This window comes from Thunnus thynnus, chromosome 20, assembly GCF_963924715.1.
Source record: "Thunnus thynnus chromosome 20, fThuThy2.1, whole genome shotgun sequence".
NCBI classification, from domain to species: Eukaryota; Metazoa; Chordata; class Actinopteri; order Scombriformes; family Scombridae; genus Thunnus; species Thunnus thynnus.
This window is the reverse complement of record NC_089536.1, coordinates 12,893,920-12,915,081: the sequence shown is the minus strand read 5'-3', so window position 1 is coordinate 12,915,081 and position 21,162 is coordinate 12,893,920. Positions and strand designations below refer to the sequence as shown.

The following is a 21,162-nucleotide window of genomic DNA, read 5'->3' as shown; positions in this document are numbered from 1 at the left end:
AAATTCCTCTAACATATTGTAATTTAAAGCATTAACACCTAACAGGGGACCTTTTGAATTGAGAGATTATTTTGATACCAATCAAATCCAAGAAATGGGCTTAATTCACATTATGAAAAAGACCTAGATTTATAAATCAGTTTTACTTTTACCTTAATTGATTTTTAAGGTATAATACAAGTGTCAAAGCAAAACTAAAATCCTCTTAGGAGAAATATAACAGTATTTTACGAGATTTAATCCCATAAAGAACAATAAATCTCTGCAAGTGGAGCAGCACACTCACAGCACATCCCCATAAGTGTCTACAGGGGTAATAAAGTGATATTTTTTCAGAGAGACACTTGAAAAAGATGGATTACCAGCAGCAGTGATTCTGTGTGTGTGTGTGAGAGAGAGAAAGAGAGATTGAAAGAGAGAATGACAGAAAGAGAGAAGGATCGGCAGAGAGGATGGGAAGGTGGCCAGAATGACATTGGGGTTTGTGTTTGGCATGCCAAAAGGGGTTGGCACTGCCATTCGCTGACTCACACCCTGGCCCCACAGGGATTATAGGGACAATAGACTTCCATTTCTTTTTAATGAGCGCTACAGATTATATGCCTTACAGACATGTCATCGTGCAGAAATACAGCTACCGACAGGAGCAACGGGTGGAGGACACAGGCCAAATGGCCTTCTCTCGACAAGATAGCCCTCAGTTTGTACTACTGCCCACAAATACTTGGGAAGGGTTATGTAATGGAAGGAAACACTTTATACAGCTGAAGAAATATATCTTGTGACTTGACATGACGTTACTTTGGACATGAAGTCATTGTAATTTAGGTTCTGCTCTATGACTCTATGAGGTGAAAAAATGGTTTTCATTCTTAGAAATCAGTGAATTACTAAACCGACAAAACACAACAGTTTTTCCTCATGCCAATCATTTTAAGCAAGCTCTATTCACTGAAGAAAACCACAAGATGTGTCTGAAAGCTCTGGAAAAACCAAACGGACCTTGAGATTAGAATTTTTTGTCAAACTGCTGTTTCCAAGCTCAAGAATGATCCTCAAACTCATTGTTTTCTATTGGTTTATTTTATTTTTTTAATTTATTGTGAGCAACAATCTTGCATTACACAAGAAAAATGTTATAATGAATATGACTACTTAAGAGAGAAAGTTTGTCTAAATTAATTTTTATCTGGCATTTCCATATATTTTATGTGCTACTGTCATACTGTAGTAGATTAAGATAGTTGTGGTGCTGAAACCTCGCCACGGTCCTGCAAAGTAGAAGAAAAAGAATAAATTTACACCATTTTACTGTTTTATCAATAAAATATCATAACATCATAAGCAATGCATCAAAGTGTTCATCCATATTACATGTTTTGGATCTATTTTCCATTTTGGCCCAAACTTGCAGTGGCTTTATTCCAAAATATAAAATATAAGTGGGAAAGTAAATCTTTATTGTTGACGCACCACAGCCATGAACTTAGATGTACCTTCTCTTCCTTCAGTTTTGCTGATATTTCACAAGCAGTACAGTTTTACAGCCACTTCCTTCAGTTTACCTCAGCATAACTCCAAAGCTTGATTCAGTTAGTAAAACTTGCCTCAGCACAGCATTTTAAAAGGATTTGCAAAGACAAACAATGCACGTAAGGCCGTGAGGAAAAAACATGATTCCGCTTTTCTGTTTTTTTTCCAGTTCAAACTAGAATGATTTTAATACTGTAATATCAGAATGAAAATGCAAACTGCTGATTAACTTAACAATTTCACTTAATAAATTCATACTTTTTTCATGGTATGTTGCAGGAACTTTTAAATGAAAAAGAGGGTTAAATCAAATTACAGCTGTTTCTTGTCAGAGCAATGAATATTCAGTGGTTGATGCTGATCTACACGACCACTTACACAAAAATGCAAATTATTGGCACAGTGACACCACTGGATTTCTATTATTGTTGAGTCAAACCAAGAAAATATTATTAAATTTAAAACTCAATTTGCTCAGACTTCGAGATAGGACTGATAAAATGTTCCGCTGCCTTCGTGCTGTAAGCTGGTGTCTTTCTCCAGAGAGTATAAGCTGGAGTTTGTCTGTGGCTCTCTTGCTATAATAATATCCTTAGTTAAGGATGCAGCACTCTCAGGCTGAAAATACATCTACACTCTCTTTTCCTCCCTCCTTCCTTTGCCTTTATTCTTACTATCTCCTCTTTCCCCCACTCCTCCTTTGCCTCCCAAAGCTGACTGTGTGCAGCTATAAAGCTTAACTAACTGGCAAATGACTGCCTCCTCTTGCTTGCTTATCTACAGGATAAGCTGGGAGGTTATTTCCATGCTATACAGCTCATCAACAGTCATGAACTGCAGCCCTTCCTTATGTGCTGAAGGGGAGACGACAGTTTTGCTGAACTCAACTCGCCGCCCGCATATTTTGTGTCAAACATGCCTGAAATGTAATAAATCCGAACACCATAAATGCTTAATGATTGGTGAAAAGGCCAGATAGACTGTAACACACACACACACACACTATCAAGTGAAACAGACGAGCAAGGCTGCAGCTCATGTTGCTGACTTGTACCTTTACCTCCTTCACACAAGTTAAAGGCAAAAAAAAAAGATTTCAGAACAAACCTGTGGGGCAAAACTGGACTCTGGAACCGCCAATGGAGAAAGTCAATGATATAGCTGAGCTAGAAGAAGAAGAAAAGAAACCAGAAAAGGAGGAACTGGCAGTTAGAGAAACTGGAACAGAACAATGATGGAATAAGAATTGAAATTGAATCTAACATTAGAAGATTGGAGTAATAAGAATCAGCAGGAAATGACATTTGCCAGCATATTTTGTCCGCTGCCATAGACATTTACAACAGAGGAGAGTTAACTAAAGACAACTGTGACAACTGACCAGCTAACTGCAATGATAAACCTTGGCAGGTTGTGGCTGGTTTTAATGTCAACCAATGAGTTAAAAATGGCAAAACAAAGGAAGTAACAAGCCACGCTAGCTGCTCAGTGAGGTTGGACTCAGGAACGGCGAGCTAAATGCTAACATCAACATGCTAACATGCTCTCAATGACAAAATGCTAAACACAAAGTACAGCTGGGGCTAATGGGAATTTCATTTGTTTTCCAAATATCTGGTCATAAATCAAAGTAATGGGCAAACTGAAATTTTGATATGATGATAGAGCTAGATGAAAAGTCATTGGATTAGAGTTTAACCTCTAAGGAAAGTGAATATCTGTAGTTAATTTCACAGCAATCCATCAGATAGTTGTTGAGACATCTCATTTGCAAAAATGTCAACCTGCTAGTGGCGCTATAGGAAAGGTCACAAGGTCACTTTTCAAAATTTCATGGTAATCCATCTGATAGTTGATATTTCAGTCTGCACTTAAGTCCAACTACAGACTGACATTGCCATCAATAATGCTATGCTAGAAAAAGCTCATTGAAAATGGGCTCAGTTACACATTTTTTATTTGTTGATTAATGAGCACTGTCTTTATCAAATAAATAAATGAAAATATATTAAAGAACTGAATGAAACTGCAAAATAAACACTGAAAGTAGAAATTTTGTATGCAGAGTACTCTGCGATGAAACCTGAAAATATTAGGACTTATTTTTGTCTACGGCACATTCAAGAAAGTGGTTACCCGTGCTGAAAATACCAGCGCTTAAAATAGAGGAAATTATTAGGAAGTTTTTTTAAAGCAGTTTTCACGTCGACCAACCACATCTGAAACTTCTCAGAAACATCACAGAGACCTGCAGTCGGCCTCAGGCTTGTGTTTGAGAAGCGATGAAAGAGTACGCACAGGATGAAAGGATGAGAATAATGTGTGAAAATGTGACTGCGAAAAAAAAAGGGAATAATGTGGATATATTCCAAGCAGTAAGATTGAGTGTAAAGCCAAGCAGAAAGTTTGAGTGGCAGGGTCGACAATAGAGAAATTAGTTGTGCTGGAGAAAAGAGCAGATCAGCAGTTTGAAAAGGTTGACAGGGAGTAGAGAGTCAAGGAGCTACAGGAGGGAGAAACGACGAGAGGAGCTTGCAGTCTCAGGCTTTCTTTTATTTTCTTGGCATTTGACAAATTGGTTGGAAGGGCCTGACAGAAATTAGTACACTGGTTGTAAATGAAGTGCATGCTTTAGTATATGAGTATGTGTAAGAGCCTAAGAGCTAAATAACCAAGTAAGGAAATGTTAGTTCATTTAAAGAAGACTTGTTATATCTTCCTTAAAAATTAAAAAAAATCCATACATTATTAATAATTACAGGATCTTCAATGACAAAAGGCTATTTCCTGCTTTCATTTTAATGAATGGTAGTTGAATCAGTTTTTTCCTGTTTGTTGGTTTTTTAGCAGACTTTACATTGGTAGCAAATTGATTGAGAAATGTTGGAATCACTCTTGGATGCCGAGCACATCTACTGTATCTGTCCTTGTATACTTTTCCCTCAAGGCACATTCATCTAACATTATTCTACTGATGTGGCTGAATGAAGCTGACAAATTCAAACCCTCATGTGAATTATTGATTCTGTTTGGAATTAAGATTTGACAGTGAGTTGCTGAGTTGCATTGTTGTGGTGCATAATTTTAGGATCGGGTTCGCACACCAGCTGGAAAACTGACAAATGCTGTCCTGTGGAGAGCTTTCTGATTTTTAAAATGTATGTGAAAAAAACTAGTGATTGACAACAGGAGAAACTGCAGATGTGCAGATATGGTGGTAGGTGAAATACAGAGACTCACTGTTCAAAATTCAGCTGAACCTATTGGATTAATGTTCTGTTTGAGGTCCTGGAGACTCTGGGCCTTCTTTAACAGCTCAAACAAAACACAAAACATAATTAACATTGTTTTATCACCTCCATACTCTGACTATATATATGAGAATTGTTTATAACTGTGATTTTGAACTGATGACATGTTTCAGATAAAATGAAATATTAGCTCTGTTTGAGGTCTCACAGGATCAAGCTGTAAAACGTTCTTAAGTACAATGGATTTTTGTTGTTGACAGTATTTTTATGAACCCCCAAATAAGTAGATTTGGATTTTTGCTGTTTCTTGCAGTTTTCCATAAGAGTTAACAGGGAGTTCGACTTCTCTGCAATCTAACTGACCCAAAATGTAACATCACACTGTCGTATGATGAAAAAATGTACATTTCTTTGTTTGTAAATGACTATTTGGTAAACAAAGGATATGCCATTTTTCATCAAACTTTAAATATGTTCTTATTTGGTGTATTAACTTTTCTTCGAGGTAATTTGCATATATTGTCACCTTCAAAAGTGCAGGCCCAGAAAGTTGAAGGAAAGTTATCGCTTCAATACTTTTCTACGTTTTGGGATTTAATAAGGTCAAAAAAAGGGGAAAAAATGGTTAATTTTGCAGTTATTATTATTCCTTTTACTTATACAGCAGTGGAGTTTGTGAGACTTCAAACAATAAAGAAGTAAAGCCTATGTCAACGAAACACGAGATGAATTCATAGCAATCACAAAGAAAAAGATATAAAGTAAAAATCAAATATCTTTTGTTTTAAAGCAGAGAGAGACCACAAACATTTTCCTCATGCAGTGTGCATGTGACATATTTTTACAAGGACAGATATTACTCAGTGGCAGTGATGACATTCAGGCAACCTCCTGCAGTGTTGTTGAATAGTATTTAGCTGAATATGACACTTTTCTGCATGCATCCTTACAGCGAGTTAGTACATATACAGTACAAAGAGTTAGATGACCTCCCTCGGGGGCCCTTCAACCGGGCCCTTTGGGATACTGTCAGGAAATGGGAAACCAACCAACTACTAAGCAGTCGCCCATAGCAAGCTGCTGCCTGTTAAAAGCACACTGTTGATGATACGCTTGTGCCATTTGAGCTGAGAGTCACGTTTCTTCAAAGCAGCCGACTACATCATAAGAGATTTTTTATTATTATAAAGAGACTCCATTCATTTGTGTCAGCTAAGCAATTTATTTAGCAGGGCTTGTGGGACAAAACAGTCCTGTCAGCAGAGCTGGAGAAAAGCGAGGCGATGGGTCAGAAGATCAGCTGACTGTGAGCCTCAAAGCCACGTTTGGTTTCATATGTTGTCACTTGGGACAAAAAAGGGGGCAAAGGTTAGAATGTTTTTCTTTTTTCTGTACACAGCCATATATGCCATTGATTTCCTACTATATGCTGGCATCTTATCTCTACTACAAGGCATATGTGTTTTTGTTTGCATGAAAAGGAACGGTCATTACCCTCCAAAAAATATATTTTCTACTTATTCTTCTAGTTCTTTACAAGGTCAAGACAAAATATCAATCAATGATTCACTCAAATCACCATTGCTGTCTTCTACAAAGGTGTCACATTAGGTTGCTTACCACTCATCAATCCATTATACACTGTGTACATCCATCATATCTCTTGGTTAGACTCAAGTTGTGACCACAGCTACTCTGCTTCAATGCATTTTGTCTCTCTGGCATTTGCTGTCATGATTTTCCAGACGCCCATTGACAGGTCAAATAATTTTGCTGTTTTTGAAATCTTGGAAAAGATGATTTGGCTTTTGCAGCCTGTTAGTCATCTCATGTTGCTTTGAAAACTTACATATCAAAGTGCAGATTGACACACCTCTTTAATAACTAATACTGCTTACTAGCATTGGCAGCATATTTGGAACAGTGTTTGTACCTGTGTTTTAGTTACTTTTAAGTTCTTTTCAGTGAGGAAATTACTTCATCCACCCTATTATATCTTAATTTCAGAGAAGTCCTCTGGATGGTGCATTGAGATGAATGAGATTGTTAATAATTCATTTTTTCATTTTCACTGATGACATTCCTTGTAACTATCCTGACTTGTTTTGTGCAGCTTTGGCTGTTTAGTTTTTAAGTCCTTCTGCTTTGACCTCCTAGTTGCATCATAATTTCACAAATGTTTTTGTATACTACCTGTGAATAAGAGGTGTGAAAATTCATTTAACCTCTATGCATTGCCTCTGAGAGTGTGTGACTCGTCACTGATGGTGACATGGTTCTGAGTACCATGTAATTTTGCCCCCGGTGATGGAGCAGCCTGATACTCTGCTGCCACCTAGTGTAGCTTTATAGCTGTGTCCAACTGCAATACAGATATAAAAACACTTGAAACTCTACACAAGTTCTCAAAAAAATACAGAAAATTGACAGAATTTTTTTCCAGAAGTGAAATGTTTATTTCAGGCTTCCAAAACTTCTACAGTTAAAAAAGTTACCGGTATGTCTCTTTTCCTCCATCATCATCATCATCATCTGCAGCGCCTTTTTTACCTATACTAATTTACACAATTTAAAATGTATCAAAATCTACAAATTCCCAGTTGTATCTGAAAAACAAGGCAACTGAACACTGTACCCTTCTTGCTTTACAATACTTTTTTAAACATACTTATTTTGACAACATATAGGATGGTGGCATTCTGGTGTGTTTAGCAATGATATATAAACAGTAGGACATGAAATAAGCAGCATTTCAGCAACATTTACTGACAGCAAAGAACTTCTGACATCACCAGAAAGATAAAAAATAACGTCAATTTCTGTGAAAAATATACTGTTTAAAACCAATTCCTCAATGAAGATCAAGGAAGTTGGTATTCTGAAGATGGATTTTGATGAATGTGTAACATCAGCTTTCATATAAAACTGACATCCCAATCCCCAATTATACACTGATACTCAAACAGTAAAATATGACATTAAAATACAGCTTTGACAGGTCAATGGTCACTCAGGGAGCCACAATATTCTTATATCCACTTCTAATTTGTGGCTTGAGTTAAATAAATTAAATTGTTTTCTTAAAAGGCATGTATTAAAAAGGTGTGACAGTAAAATAATGTGGGTAAATAAAATTAAAGGTTGCCAGTGAGAGCTGAGTCCATGAGGTCATCATCTTCATTTCTCATATACATAGGGCTTGGCCGGGATGGACGCTCTGAACCCAGCATGGACAAAGATGACTCTGAGGCTGAGATGGGTGACCGTGACCAGCTGTCCGCTTTTATTGGGTGCGAGGACGGCCCAATGGACATGGATGACTTCTTTTTCTCTTTCTCCCTGTCCCGTTCTCGGTCTCTGTCTCTCTCCCGTTCCCTCTCTTTCTGCTTCTTCTTCTCCTTCTTGTGTTTCTTGTGCTTCTCGCCTGAGCTGAGGGGGATGGAGCTCATGTAGTCCTGGGGGGGAAGAGGGCGCATGGTCTGGTCGTCGTCTGAACTTGGACTGTTTTGGTGGGACTTCTCTGCCACTGAGCTGCTGCCCGACTCGCTCTCACTGTCGTGGTTGAGTGGGGTGTATCCTGGTGAGCGGCTGTGGCTCGGTGAGGAGCGGTCATGCTTGGGAGTTGAGCCACTGAAGAGGGGGGAAGCTTTGAGGCTAGAAATCTGAGGACGCATAGACTCACCAGATCCTTCCCCTGCTTTCTGAAGGGTCACTTTGGCCTTGATGCTAGGTGAGCCTCCATCAGGTTTGCTAATGATGATTTTGGCCAGACCAGTCGTGCCCACCCCTCCTGTTTTTGGGTCCATCAGCTTTTTATCCCCACTGTTTCCCACTGAAACAGACACTTTTGCTTTTCCCTCTTTATCAGACTTTTCCCGCTTATACTCCCCACTTTGGGAGGATGTGGCATGCTTGGAAGGACCCATGTTTGAAGGTCCACTGCTGGGAACACTTCCAGGAGCTGATCCAGAACCAGTTCCCCCTCCTGGTGGACCAACCTCACAACCATCCTCTCCCACTCCTCCACCACCTACGCTCTTAAGTTTGTCTATGACTGCTGTAAGAGAGGGTTTCTTGTTTCGACTGGGAGACTTCCCTTTGGCGTTGGGGTTGTTGGCATTATTTTGACCACCCCCTCCACCTCCTCCGCCTCCACCCCCTCCTCCTCCACCACTACCTCCACTTCCACTCCCTCCTCCTGCCCCTCCTCCTCCTCCACTTCCACCTCCACCACCCACATACTGAGACTGGGAGCCTCCAGAGAAGTTCATGGAACCAGATGAAGAGGAGGAGCTGGAGGATGATGAGGAAGATGTAGAACCAGAGGAGGAGCTTCCACCCATTGGTTTCTGGGAGCTGATACCTCCACCAGAAGAAGACTTTGATCCTCCAGAACTGCCACCTCCTGAGCCCATTGGCGATTTAGCCTTAGAAGAAGGAGGTGTTCCTGGAACCTGGGACTGCTGCATTTTCATCGGGGAGGACAATTTGTCACCAGAGCTACTGGAGCGGGAGTGAGAAGGGGAGATGTTGGGCTTTATGCTGGGATTCATAAGAGACCCAGAAGGCTTGCCCCCCTGAGGCTTCATTTTATTACTACTTCCAATACCACTTCCACTACCTCCTGGCCCAGACATCCCATGTTTGGTGATTGGGGATGATCCTGGTTTTCCAACACCCATTCCCTGAGAAGAGCCTTTAGACTGGGATGGCCCACCTCCAACCCCTACTCCAACACTCCCTGGCTTGGAGCTGTTGCCTTGTGTCATGGAGCCTTCCTTGGACTTGATCTTCCCAGAGGAAGAAGAGTGAGAATGGTGGCTTTTGCTGCTGCTGGTTCCACCTGCTCCTCCTGTGCTGCCTGTGGTTGAGCTGCTAGAGGTGTATCCACTATGGGATGAAGTTTTCCCCCCAGTTATGGTGCCTTTTGGAATCTGAATTGTGATTTTGGGAATTGGAGGGGTGGCACCACCAGGAGGCGTTTGCGAGCGTCCTGAACTACCAGGAGACTTGGAGCCTCCTCCACTTATGCTTCCCCCAGAGCCAGAGCCACCACTAGGAGGCGTGTATGGCCGTCCGCCTGAGCTGTGAGAAGGAGACTTCCCATCAGGGTCCAGCTTTTTGCGTTTGGGTGGCTTATCTTTAGACTTTCCTTCACTAGATGGAGTCCTGCTACGTTTGACCTGTTTGCCCTCTGTTGAAATGCTACCCATCCCAGAGCTGCTCCCTCCGCTTCCCCCATTCTCATCCTTTGGCCGCATGAGTCCTTGCTGCTGTTTCACTTTGGGTTCTGCACTTTTAAAGTCACCACATGCTGGTCCCAGGCCTATCATGAGGGGGCTCTGGGAGCCCCCACCATGTGTGTCTCCCAAATCGGGAGCTTGCCCCAGAAGTGGTTTACCACCACCGCTGTTGCCTCCAAAAACAATCCCCATATCAAAAGGGTCCTTCAATGAGGGCTCTGGGGTGCTCTGTCCATGTGGAGTGGGATTCTGAGGTGTACCTGAAGGAGTGTTCTGCTGGCTACTTCCACCAAAACCCTTGACTAGGTCCATGTCTCCATCTGCACTTGGAGAACTGTCATCAAAGTAGTTCTGAGAGAAGCCATGACCTGGAGTCAGGAGGTCAGAGTTGAAGTCAGCAGCATCAGGGAAGAAGTTAGTGGAAGAGGAATCGCTGGTGGGCGTGGCTGCAGTTGCAGCTGCCTCAGCAATCAGTTCAGCAGCATCTGTAAAAGGATTCTCATTGCTGTTGGTATTGAAAATGTCAGCCGTGTCAAACACTGCGCTGCCTTGACCTGAGCTGGAGGAGTCCCGAATAGGGGTACCTAAGGGGCCACCATCCTCCCCACCACTGCCCATGGGATGCTGACCATGGCTCCCACTGCTGCCTTTGCCTGTTTGCTCAGGCAAATCTGACAAGATTTCTGTGATATCTGGCACGATGCTATCAGAGCTAGAAAGGCGTACCATACGAGTTTGTACAGCACCTGGTGGTTGCTGTTGCTGAGACTGGACATGAGACTGTGAATAAGGCATGCTGGGGCCAGAGGGTGGGGTTCCACATTGGCTAGGAGCAGGAGTGATGCTGTGGGGAGTGTCTAAGCCATCACCAGTCAGGTTAACATCAAAGATAGAATTTTGAGATGCATCCACATCCATTGAGAGGAGCTCACGGTGGAAATCATCCTCATGTGTGACTGGATGGTGCTGGTGGTGCTGTGACATGGAAGATGGCTGTTGTGATTTCATGCCTAAGGCACCACCTCCACCACCAGCAGCAGTTCCAGGCAACACGCCACCCTTTTCTGTCCCCCGTGGACGCTTCTTCTTCCCTTTTGTGCTACTTCCAGGGCACGTTCCTCCCATGCTGTCTGTTCGTGGTGAGCCAGATGAGGAATTCTGTCTCTCTAATGGACTAGAACCATACAGTGTAGCAAAATCTTGTGTGGGGTTGTCTTTCAACAAGTTCATAAGCATAGGGTGATTCTTGGTGTTGCTGGCAGGGGATGAGGTTGGGGGTGGAGTTTGGTGCGGTTGTGGTGCATTCTGGGAGCTGGGACTAGAACCCACGCTTCCAGTTATCTGTAGCAGACTAGTCAGTATTGGATTCTGGGTGACTTTGCTGTAGTCATCTGAATGGCCTTGACCCTGCTGTTGTTGCTGATGTTGTTGCTGCACCTGTTGCTGCCCAGCCACCCCACCTTGGGCTAGACACTCCCCTTGCCTCTCTGTCTGGGAAACTCCAAACAGGGAAGTGATTGGACCTGGAAAATTAGGTCCCCCTGGGGGACCACCACCAGTAGGTGTGCTTCCCCCTGTCAGCCCAGGCAGTCCCATAGGGTTATTTACATCGCCTGCTGCTATGTTGTAAGTGGGACAACCAGAAGGTGGCAGGTTATTCTTCACCATGATCTCCACTGTCTGTGCTATCAACGAGAGGGCAGGAGTGTCTGCCTGGATGGTCTCTGCTTTCCTTCGGATGGCCCGCATTGTTACAGGGATGGACATGCATCTATGAGGGGGAGGAAATAATTACCTACATTACTACTAAAAATGAAAATGCTCACATTTATGCATTAAGGAGGAAATAACAGTCTCACCTCTGGACCACTTTGGTGATGAATTCATCAGTGCAGATCAGAGCATCTGACAGTCCTTTATATAGCTTGCAGGATACCTGTCTGGAGTCAATCACCTCCATTACAACTAGAGGAAGATGTCAGGTGGGAAAGAAGACTCAGATTAGCAACAGAATGACACTGCAACTGATCACAAGTACGCAAAAAATTCTGTTCAAGTAATATCTACATATACTTGATTATTGGGATCTTTTAGAAGCAGGAACTCACCACAGACTAATGATTCATTGACAGGATGCTGGAAAGAGACACTGAAACTTGAATCGGTAAGAGGGCATACTTCGAACTGCAGCAGGCCTGCGCTGTCTGAGGGTACAAAAGCAAAGATGCAACACTTGTCAAAGGTAATTTAATATATCAGACATAAAAATCACCAAGTCCATGTCACTGACTGATCAAATACCGTAAGTCAGAAATGAGATACATACCTTCTCTGATGGAAGTTCGTTTAACACAGCTGCCAATTAAGGTGTTATAGGCCGCCTGGTGCCGTATGATATCCAGCAGGAGTGGCACCTGTGCCGGGTGGCGGAAGGGGATCTTTGTCACCAATGCTCCTTGAAGAGAATGACCATCCTGCACTGGGGCATCACCATTCAGGAAGTAACAGTGCTGCTGATCTGGCAACACCTGTAAAAGCAAGAAGATAGTGGTTTTCTTATATAAAAGCGATTTGTGCAGTTTATCAATCTGAAATTTGGTGTTTGTGTTCCATGTGTGTATCTTTTCCTTTTACTTATTCAATGTTTTCTCTTTCCCTGAATGTAACTGTCTGTCATGAAGGAAGGAAAGTGCTGAAATCTAAAACCATGAATGTCATTTTAAAAACTTTAAAAACTACCAAAAATAATTTGTTTGTTTGCAGTTCCAGTAAAAGATGTATGTGTGAAAGTGTTGTGTTTGTCTGCTCACAGAATAGAAGTGCATGTTGTGTGATGGCAACGGTGTGGTGCTGCCCTCCTCCAGGAGCTGGAGCTGGCTCTGGACAACTAACTGGTAGAGAGGAGAAAGGCTGGGAGAACTCTCAAACACTGGGATCGCTGGGGGAAGAAATGGAGAAAGGTTGAATTCCAACTAACTCAAACAAATAAAAGTCAAATGACCATTTTCACCAAAGGTGAACTTTTGTGAAATGAATGGAAAATAGGTAGAAGGTTGGAGATTAATGTATGCTATGTTTTGGAAAATGTCAGCTGTTACATTTATATGTATTTATTTTTTAAAAATAGTGTTTATGTTATGAGAAAATATAAACCATTTGAAATCATTAAATTATTTCTGAAGTCCTTGAAACTCACAAGTAGCATTGCCAAGCCTCTGAATGAAGGAAAGTGAGAAAGGCATGGGGCGGTTCATCTTGAGGAAAAAACAAGCTGGCAGGTCCACACAGTTGGAGTTGGTCACAGTAGAAAAGGAAGGTGTCCTGAAACAAACGAAATATACACTCATCAGCCACCTGTCTCTGTCTTTATCTACCTATACTCTATACTGACACTGAGACAACCCTCAGATGATTGCCTGAATATGTCAAAGCATGGCTGTGCAAGAGCACATTTATGGTTAAGATAAGTAATATTATTGGTGCATTTATACATGTTTGATAAATCTTTAGCACTCTGGTAGTTCTTTTACACAAATTTAGAGGTTGCTGTATACAGGATTTTATAAGATCCTATATAAAGAGAGGTACTTACCCCTTGTTGTCTACTGGGTGTGATCCAGTGATGAGAGGAGCAATTGGGAGCTTGTAGACGGCAGAGGTTCCCTCAATTGTGACAGAAACACTGACACCGAGTGAGTGTGGCACTGCAAAGAAAACCAAAGTGTCCACACAGATATAAGTGACAAAGGTCACACATGAGTCAAATCATATGCCAAATGGCTGAATCTCATCCTTATCCTTCTAATAGTCTTTTATCAGTTTGTCCACTTCCCCCATGAACTTACCATTGGTGTCTGTTAAGTTGAGGTGTGAGCCTGTTCCCTCCTCAAATATGTCGTAAGGGGACACGTAACACTGAAGAGAAACAAGATGGCCACCACTCCTGGCTGTCAGCAGGCCCACACTGCCATGAAGAATAGTCTCTACAGTATTGGCATTGGTTGCCAACCTAAAAAACACATCAATAAAAAAGTTTATAAAAGAATTACAAAGAAGGATGCTCAAATCAGGCTTCTTATTCCAACTTATTAATTGACATTACTAATAAAAGCGTATTTTACCAGGAGCAGTGACTCCTTACATCTGTTAATTCTGTTAAAATTACTCACTCTAGAAGAGAGATGAGAAGGTGACAAAAAGATTATATGTGAACTTACCTAAACATGTGCATCATCTTGGTGAGATCAAGTTCTAGAGACTGCAGTGCTATATACATCTTGGTTTTCAATTTACTAGAGGACAGAAATAAAGTGAGATCATTAGATACAACTGACACAAAAACAATAGCAATCTAAAAGAAATGCAGCATTGTCTCTTTATCAGGGCTTCTGGGATTCACCATTAGTGTCCCTTCCAGGCAATTGATTGTATTTATAGCCTTATAATGAAGTACTAATTAAGATTTGACATTTTAATCATGTATTATTTTTCTAGAAATTCTCAGATTTTCGCATTTTACACACATTTTAGGCTAGTTTCAACCAGACACAACCATAGTTACTACTTACTTGTCTCCAGGGAGCTTGTAAAGGTCAACCAGTCCTTTCAGATGTTTAGAAAACTCTTCAAAGTTCTTCTCCCTAATGATGAGCAGGAGAAAATGTGGTTTGGGCAGCTGGATCAGTCCACAAAACCGAAATAAGAAAACCTAAACTATACAGTCTATGCTGCTTATGATACTGTAGAGTGGAGTGTGCAGTTTCTACTCACCTTAGATGCTGAATCAGCTCAGGGCAGCTCTGTGACCAACAAATTAAGAAAAGAATGATGTAATACATTTTGATAACAAACTTGCATCGTTACCAATGTGCATGAATGGACATAAATCAAAGGAGTGAAAAATAGTTTGCTGATTTTGTCTCAGCTTGAGCTGTAGTGCCGTATCAAAGTTATACTGACCGTAGGGTTTTCTCCCTGATGAGCCACTTTGACGTCCACTAAGAGCCCACCACTGTCCAGCTGCACCTCCACATAAAACATGTCTGATGTGATGTAGCACTCAGTCCCTGATGGGCTAAGGTGGGAACCCAACCTGTATAGACAAGAAAAAAAATCTCATTCATTTTCATTGTGGTTGTTATGTGGTTTAATACCAGCTGACGAGTGACCTCATTTTCATTTTATCACTTTTAAAATGGTTTCTGCACAAATTGTCAGCATATGGAATTGGCAAACGTTGCATTCTGACTCCGCTCTGGATAATTAATAAGTAAAAACAACTCAGTGTTTTGTGAGAAGCCCACTCAGCCATTCAGGAAAAGCAGAAAGGTGTGTTTTATCCCGAATCATAGTTCAATTTAGAAAAAAAAAAAAAAGACATATGATCAATCTGAACACCTTTCATCCTCCATTCTACTCTATTTCCTGTGCTCAGGGTTAACTTCTGAATCAGTTATAGTTGAGAGAGACCCAGTGAGATGATGAAAAAACCAGAACAAAAGGGTGAAAACTCACATGTTTTGTCGAGCGATGGATTCTAGACGATCTGTCATGGAGGGCAGAGATGAGACTGAAAGAGAAGGGCAGAGGAGAACAAAACATTTAAAAATCATATAATGTGACTAGGTGCATGCATAACTCTCAAAGCAAATACAGTCAAGTTTCCCCGAAATTATCCAATGATGGAAAGAAACATGCTCTAAAAAGTGTTGCCCTTCTCTCCTTCACCTTTCTGTGATTTGACAGTCTCACCTTTCAACGCTCTCTGCAGGGTCTCTAGGCAGGTGAGCAGGAGCTGGTGACCTGCAGCATTCATCATACCGCGTTTCTCCTGGAACACAGTGTGAGGAAAAACAGAAAGTAAGAAAACTGCTAAGAAGAGAGAAAGGTGCTTTATCATCAAGATTTGATAATGTTTTTACTGGCTTAGTCAGCACGATAGGTCAGATATTTAAATGTCATTACTGTAGTTTCACTGGCCCGGCGGGTAAGTTTTGAACATACCTACTTGTCTGTGCAATTAAGTGATTAATTGCTAGATATGTAGAGTATATTGAACATGGTGGTAGTGTCTCTTTTGAGTTAATAGACAGGGAATAGAGTTTAGGATTACAGCAACGCTTTGTGCATTAAAAGTAATCATTTCTGTCACATAAAAGATGTCTCACCATCGCCTGACGCACAACTTTGCTGGTCTCCTGCCATGGCCGTGAAGCGTTGTGTTTGGCATGAAGCCTCTCCAGCAAAGCAGCCATGCGACTCTGCTTCTCTGCTTCTGAAAAGAGATGCAACAGTGTTTTTTTGAAAATATCTTATTTGTATTTAGTTATTTTTCTTAATGTTACAGATATTTACAGCCTTGCCACATCTCTACACTGATTTGTTCTCCTCTCAGTCCTTTTCGGGAAAGTCATTTAACTAAATATGGACAACATTTAAAGGAAAATACAACCCCAACAACATGTCATGAAAAGTATTAATCTCTGCATTTGCCATGCAAAAGTTTCAAACATCTTCCGAACAGAGCTGCAACAATTAACCAATTAATTGATTGACAGAAAAAATGAATGAACAACTATTTCGCTGATCCAATTCAGTCATTTTTTTGAAACAAAAATGTTGAACATATGCTGGTTTCAGCTGCTCAAATGTGACGATTTAATGATTTTCTTTGATATACAACCAGTTATCAAAACGAGACATATGAAGACATCAACTTTGACTCTGGGAAATTATAGGAGGCATTTTTCACTATTTTATGACATTTTAATTGATTGATTAAGAAAATAATCAGTTGATTAATCAATATAATGGTTAGTTGCAGCCCCACTTCCAAACATCTCTACATGAAAGCTAACTGGGCATTCCATTCTTTCATCATTATCAAAATATATAAAAAATGATAGTTTTGGGGCATCATTAGGACTTGCCATGATGACAATCAGCAAAAACAAAGAATTTAACCAACTGCATCACATGACATCCCCGAAACAAATTTGCAAATCAGGACTACATGTGACCGTGTCAGTCTGATCAAAAACACCTATTGTGTTTATGTTTTGTGCTCATAACATCACCACCTATTGTATGTACATATATCACTTTTTTACCTATTCAATAATTATTTCAGCACTCCTGGCACCCTTCACACCTTTGCACTATTTGTATCCAGTTTACAGAAAAGGTTTCACTTGTATAGATCTTGCTATATATTGTATAGATCCACCTGTTGTTTCTGTATTTATATATCTATTTGTCCTCCCATTTGCTTGTACATAATAGTGACATGTTTATGTTTAATTATTATAAATATGTGTGTGCATAAACATACTTGGCCAATAAAGCTCAGAATCAGAATCACCTTGAGTGGCTCTCAGCGTCCTTACAAAAAATAACAACACAATAATCTTCAGAAAGGTGGACAAGAAATGTCTATCAACAGGTGAAACCGTTTCTGACAACTGTAAACAGGAGACAAATAGTGCAAAGAAGAGAGGAGTGCAAATAGTGCTGAGAAGAAAAAAAGAAGTAAAAATTGACGTTACTTTACATACATATAGGTGGTTATGTACAGTATATACAGCCTGTTTACATATACAGTAATGAGTGAAATGTACTGCACATTTGGTGTTTTAGACTAAAATAAATATATGTAATTTGTAGGTCTAAGCAGATATTATGGTGTTTCAGGGTTATTGCACAGTGACTGAGTTAACTGTTTATAAGTGTGACAGCTGTGTCTGGTAGCTGATAATACTGTATGTATATAAAGTAACTTATCACTTTTTTTTACCCATGCAATATTTATTCCAGCACTCTTTGCACTCTTATACACCTTCACACTATTTGTATCCTTTTTACAGTTTACAGAAAAGTTTTCACCAGTACATAGACATTGTATGTTGTTGTCCGCTTGTTGTTTCTACATTTACGTATCTATTTTTGTATGCATGAACATACTTGGCCAATAAAGCTGATCCAGATTCTGATAATCTGTCACTTTGGCGTTACTACAAGTGCTATTCCATATTGGGTAGGTGGATATCTTGTCAAACTTCCGGTCAAAACGAGCTAAAAGTGGAGATGTGGTGCAAATAGATCCCTTTTCGAAACTTTGTCACTTTTGCGGCTTATTCAGTGTTAGTGTTCATACAAAGTTGATGTTAGCTCATTGCTCGCTATAAGGAGCTAACTTAGCTATTACTTCACCACAACAACACACTGCCTACTGACACTGACTTGCCTTTACACGAGTGAAGGTCATTGAGTTCTTAAATAGCACAATGAAGTGTAAATTCTAAAACTCTTGCCCCACAAAAAAAAACAAAAAAACAAAACAGAAATAAGAAGCAATCGTTGACGCTAGACAGTCGGCTAACTAAATGTTAACTAACTGTTAGCCGACGTTAGCCTGAGCTGCCTTGTTCAGCAAACCAAAACAAAATAAATACGGGTCATGTTTTTACCTGTGACCTCTTCGGTTTTGGCTCGATCTACATGAGTTTGGTTCCCGGTTTGTTGAACAGAGAGAGTTAGTTCTCTCGCAGGACTACCGCCCTGCATAGTAGCACCAGGCCCGGCCGCCATTGTCCCCGCTCCCTGTTTCGGTTTCCCAGCGTCCCCCTCACAGGCTTCCGTACTGCATCGTACGCTTTTTTTCCCTCTTCTTTTTTAAATTGCAAACCTGAACAATAATAAACACCAATAAACATATATGCCAAGGGTTAAGAAATATAAAGAAATAAGGATTAAGAATTAAGAAAAAAGAGAATTAAAAGGAGCAGTTCAGACAATTATACAATTTACACATATTATGAGTTTTTAAAGGACCAGTGTGTAAGATTTAGTGGCATCTAGCGGTGAGGTTGCAGATTGCAACCAACTGAATACCCCCAAGCCCCTGGCTTTGAAGCCAATTTGACATAGGCCAAACCGTGTAATTACAACATCACTTGATGTTATTGGACCCAAAAGACTTTTTCCCATATATTTATATTGTGAAAGAGACGTCTGTAAATCAGCCGATAATTTTTTTTGAGCATCACAGCCCCTGCGAAATGACTCGTCTCACTATCAGAATTTGATCCGTTCAGTCCGATCACATTTCAAAAATCTAGAAGAGCTGGACGATTGAATTGTTTTATCCCCTTTCAAGTTAGCCGGAGGGCTAGACCAGGAGTAGTCCATTAGTAGAGCGTTTGCTTTATGGGTCCCACAGATACAGAAGTAATGTGGACAACTTTTTTTTTTCACCACTTAGCAACTTTCACAGGAATGAACAGGGTCAGGCCTCCGACACTGTATCCAGTTCTCTTTATATATCTATGAATAGTCCTCCCCTCTCCCTCCCCATCCAAACAAGTGGGAAAACGCCCTCTCTAGAGCCGTCTGGTTTGTCCATTGTGGGCTACTGTAGAAAGACGGCTGCCTCCGTGGAAGAGGACCTGCTCCCTATTTAGATAAAGGGCTCATTCTAAGGTAACACAACAATTCTTATTTTCAGATGATTATACACTAATAAAAACATACTTATGAATATTATATTCCATCTCTGCCAAGTCCGCTCTGCTCGATGCCACTAAATTCTAACATGCACACTGGGGTTTGTAGAGTGCTGAATGTATGTATTGTTGCATTTATATAAAAAAATCAAATGAACATTTTCTGTTACATTTACTTTTGTGACTGTGAAATTTTCATAAGATAATAAGATCATAACAAATTTTTCAAACAGCACATCTTTGTATAGTAAATTAATGAAAATATCACAAGGAATATATTAAGCAAATTCTTTCCAAAAAATTACAATGTAAGGACAGCTCCAAAACAAATGTATGGTTGTTTCACTGTCAAGTCCACAGAAAGAGCAATTAATATCAATGTCGGTGTCAATATGTTCTTATTTTTTGCAAATAATGTTTTGCTGGATCACATCTATGGAGAAGTTTGAAACAGACATCTTAAGGTTTGTTTGTGATCAAGTATCTTGAAGATAAGGTCCAAACTTTTTTCCACCAGAAATTTGGGACAAACCTTCACCGGTGATGGATTACATATGTGATGGTGATGATGTTCCTGTTCCAGGTTGAAGGGCTGGATAAAAAACCTTTTTCCTACGATGTTGTCATTCAAATTTCAAGGAATGGCATCCATTACAATAACAAATTATTTTAGTGTGACAGGGATATTATAAATAGACAAAAATTCAGAATAACCCATCAGAGGACCTCCTCAGTTCAATAACTGTTTTACAAATAGAATATTATTGTTAAACCAGTTTGGGAAAATATAGATTTGTTTTTTAATAGTATGTCACGTTTATTCCAAATGAGATATTTATGCAGAGAGAAACAGAAAAATAAGAGGCCTAGGTAAAAGCATTTGTTTGTGGAAACTATCTAATCTAAATGGTATTTTTCAATATTGTAGTTGGACCAAAGCAAAATAGAAAGACCATCTAATTTAGAAAATATGTAATTTGGAATAAAGTTCTAAATGAATTCAGGGTTACAGAGAATCTTTTTGATCCAGTTGATTTTAAAGGTGTAGTTTCTGATATAATGGGCTTTGTTTTTTCCAAACCAATTTAAATAGCATCTTGTCAATTGATTGACAAACAAAGGAAACAACATTTAAAGCAAGAGCAGCATATTAAGTCCATATTATATATAACTATATACAGTCAATGGTATATACCTTCAGCTCTTGTTAATAGAGTTCTACCTCTTAAAGTCAAATCTTGGATATACCATTGACTGTATATAGATATATTGTATATATCTATATATATATTATATATATCTATATACAGTATATATCTATATACAGTCAATGGTATATACCTTCAACTCTTGTTAATAGAGTTCTACCTCTTAAAGTCAAATCTCTTCGGAGCCACAGATTGAATCTTTTCTGAGTTTTATTGATAATGAGGCATAAGTTCAAATTGCATCATCCATTTTCAGTTTTAGTTAAATATAAATATGCTTCCTGGGATTTCACAGGAACATCATATAAATATGTATACTTACACTGTGTAATGGGCAATAACTCACATTTATTCACATTTAAACAGACCCGATGCAGCAGAAAATATTTGAATGTCTAAAATTGCAACTGGAATTTGGTCTGAGTCT

General features: G+C 39.9%; 1 protein-coding gene across 1 annotated transcript; it reads right to left on the bottom strand.

The window, feature by feature from the left end:
- Nucleotides 1-7,216: 7,216 nt before the first annotated feature.
- med1 (mediator complex subunit 1) lies at nt 7,217-18,654 on the bottom strand. The gene is made up of 16 exons (XM_067575672.1): nt 18,493-18,654; nt 16,195-16,301; nt 15,779-15,857; nt 15,542-15,596; nt 14,987-15,119; nt 14,798-14,826; nt 14,596-14,667; nt 14,245-14,319; nt 13,873-14,036; nt 13,620-13,731; nt 13,224-13,348; nt 12,838-12,965; nt 12,354-12,555; nt 12,136-12,231; nt 11,887-11,992; nt 7,217-11,798 (listed from the first exon to the last, which is right to left on the bottom strand). The coding sequence occupies exons 1-16, from the start codon at nt 18,611-18,613 to the stop codon at nt 7,919-7,921; spliced, it is 5,484 nt and encodes a 1,827-aa protein (XP_067431773.1). The 5' UTR covers nt 18,614-18,654; the 3' UTR covers nt 7,217-7,918.
- Between the last annotated feature and the right edge of the window lie 2,508 nt (nt 18,655-21,162).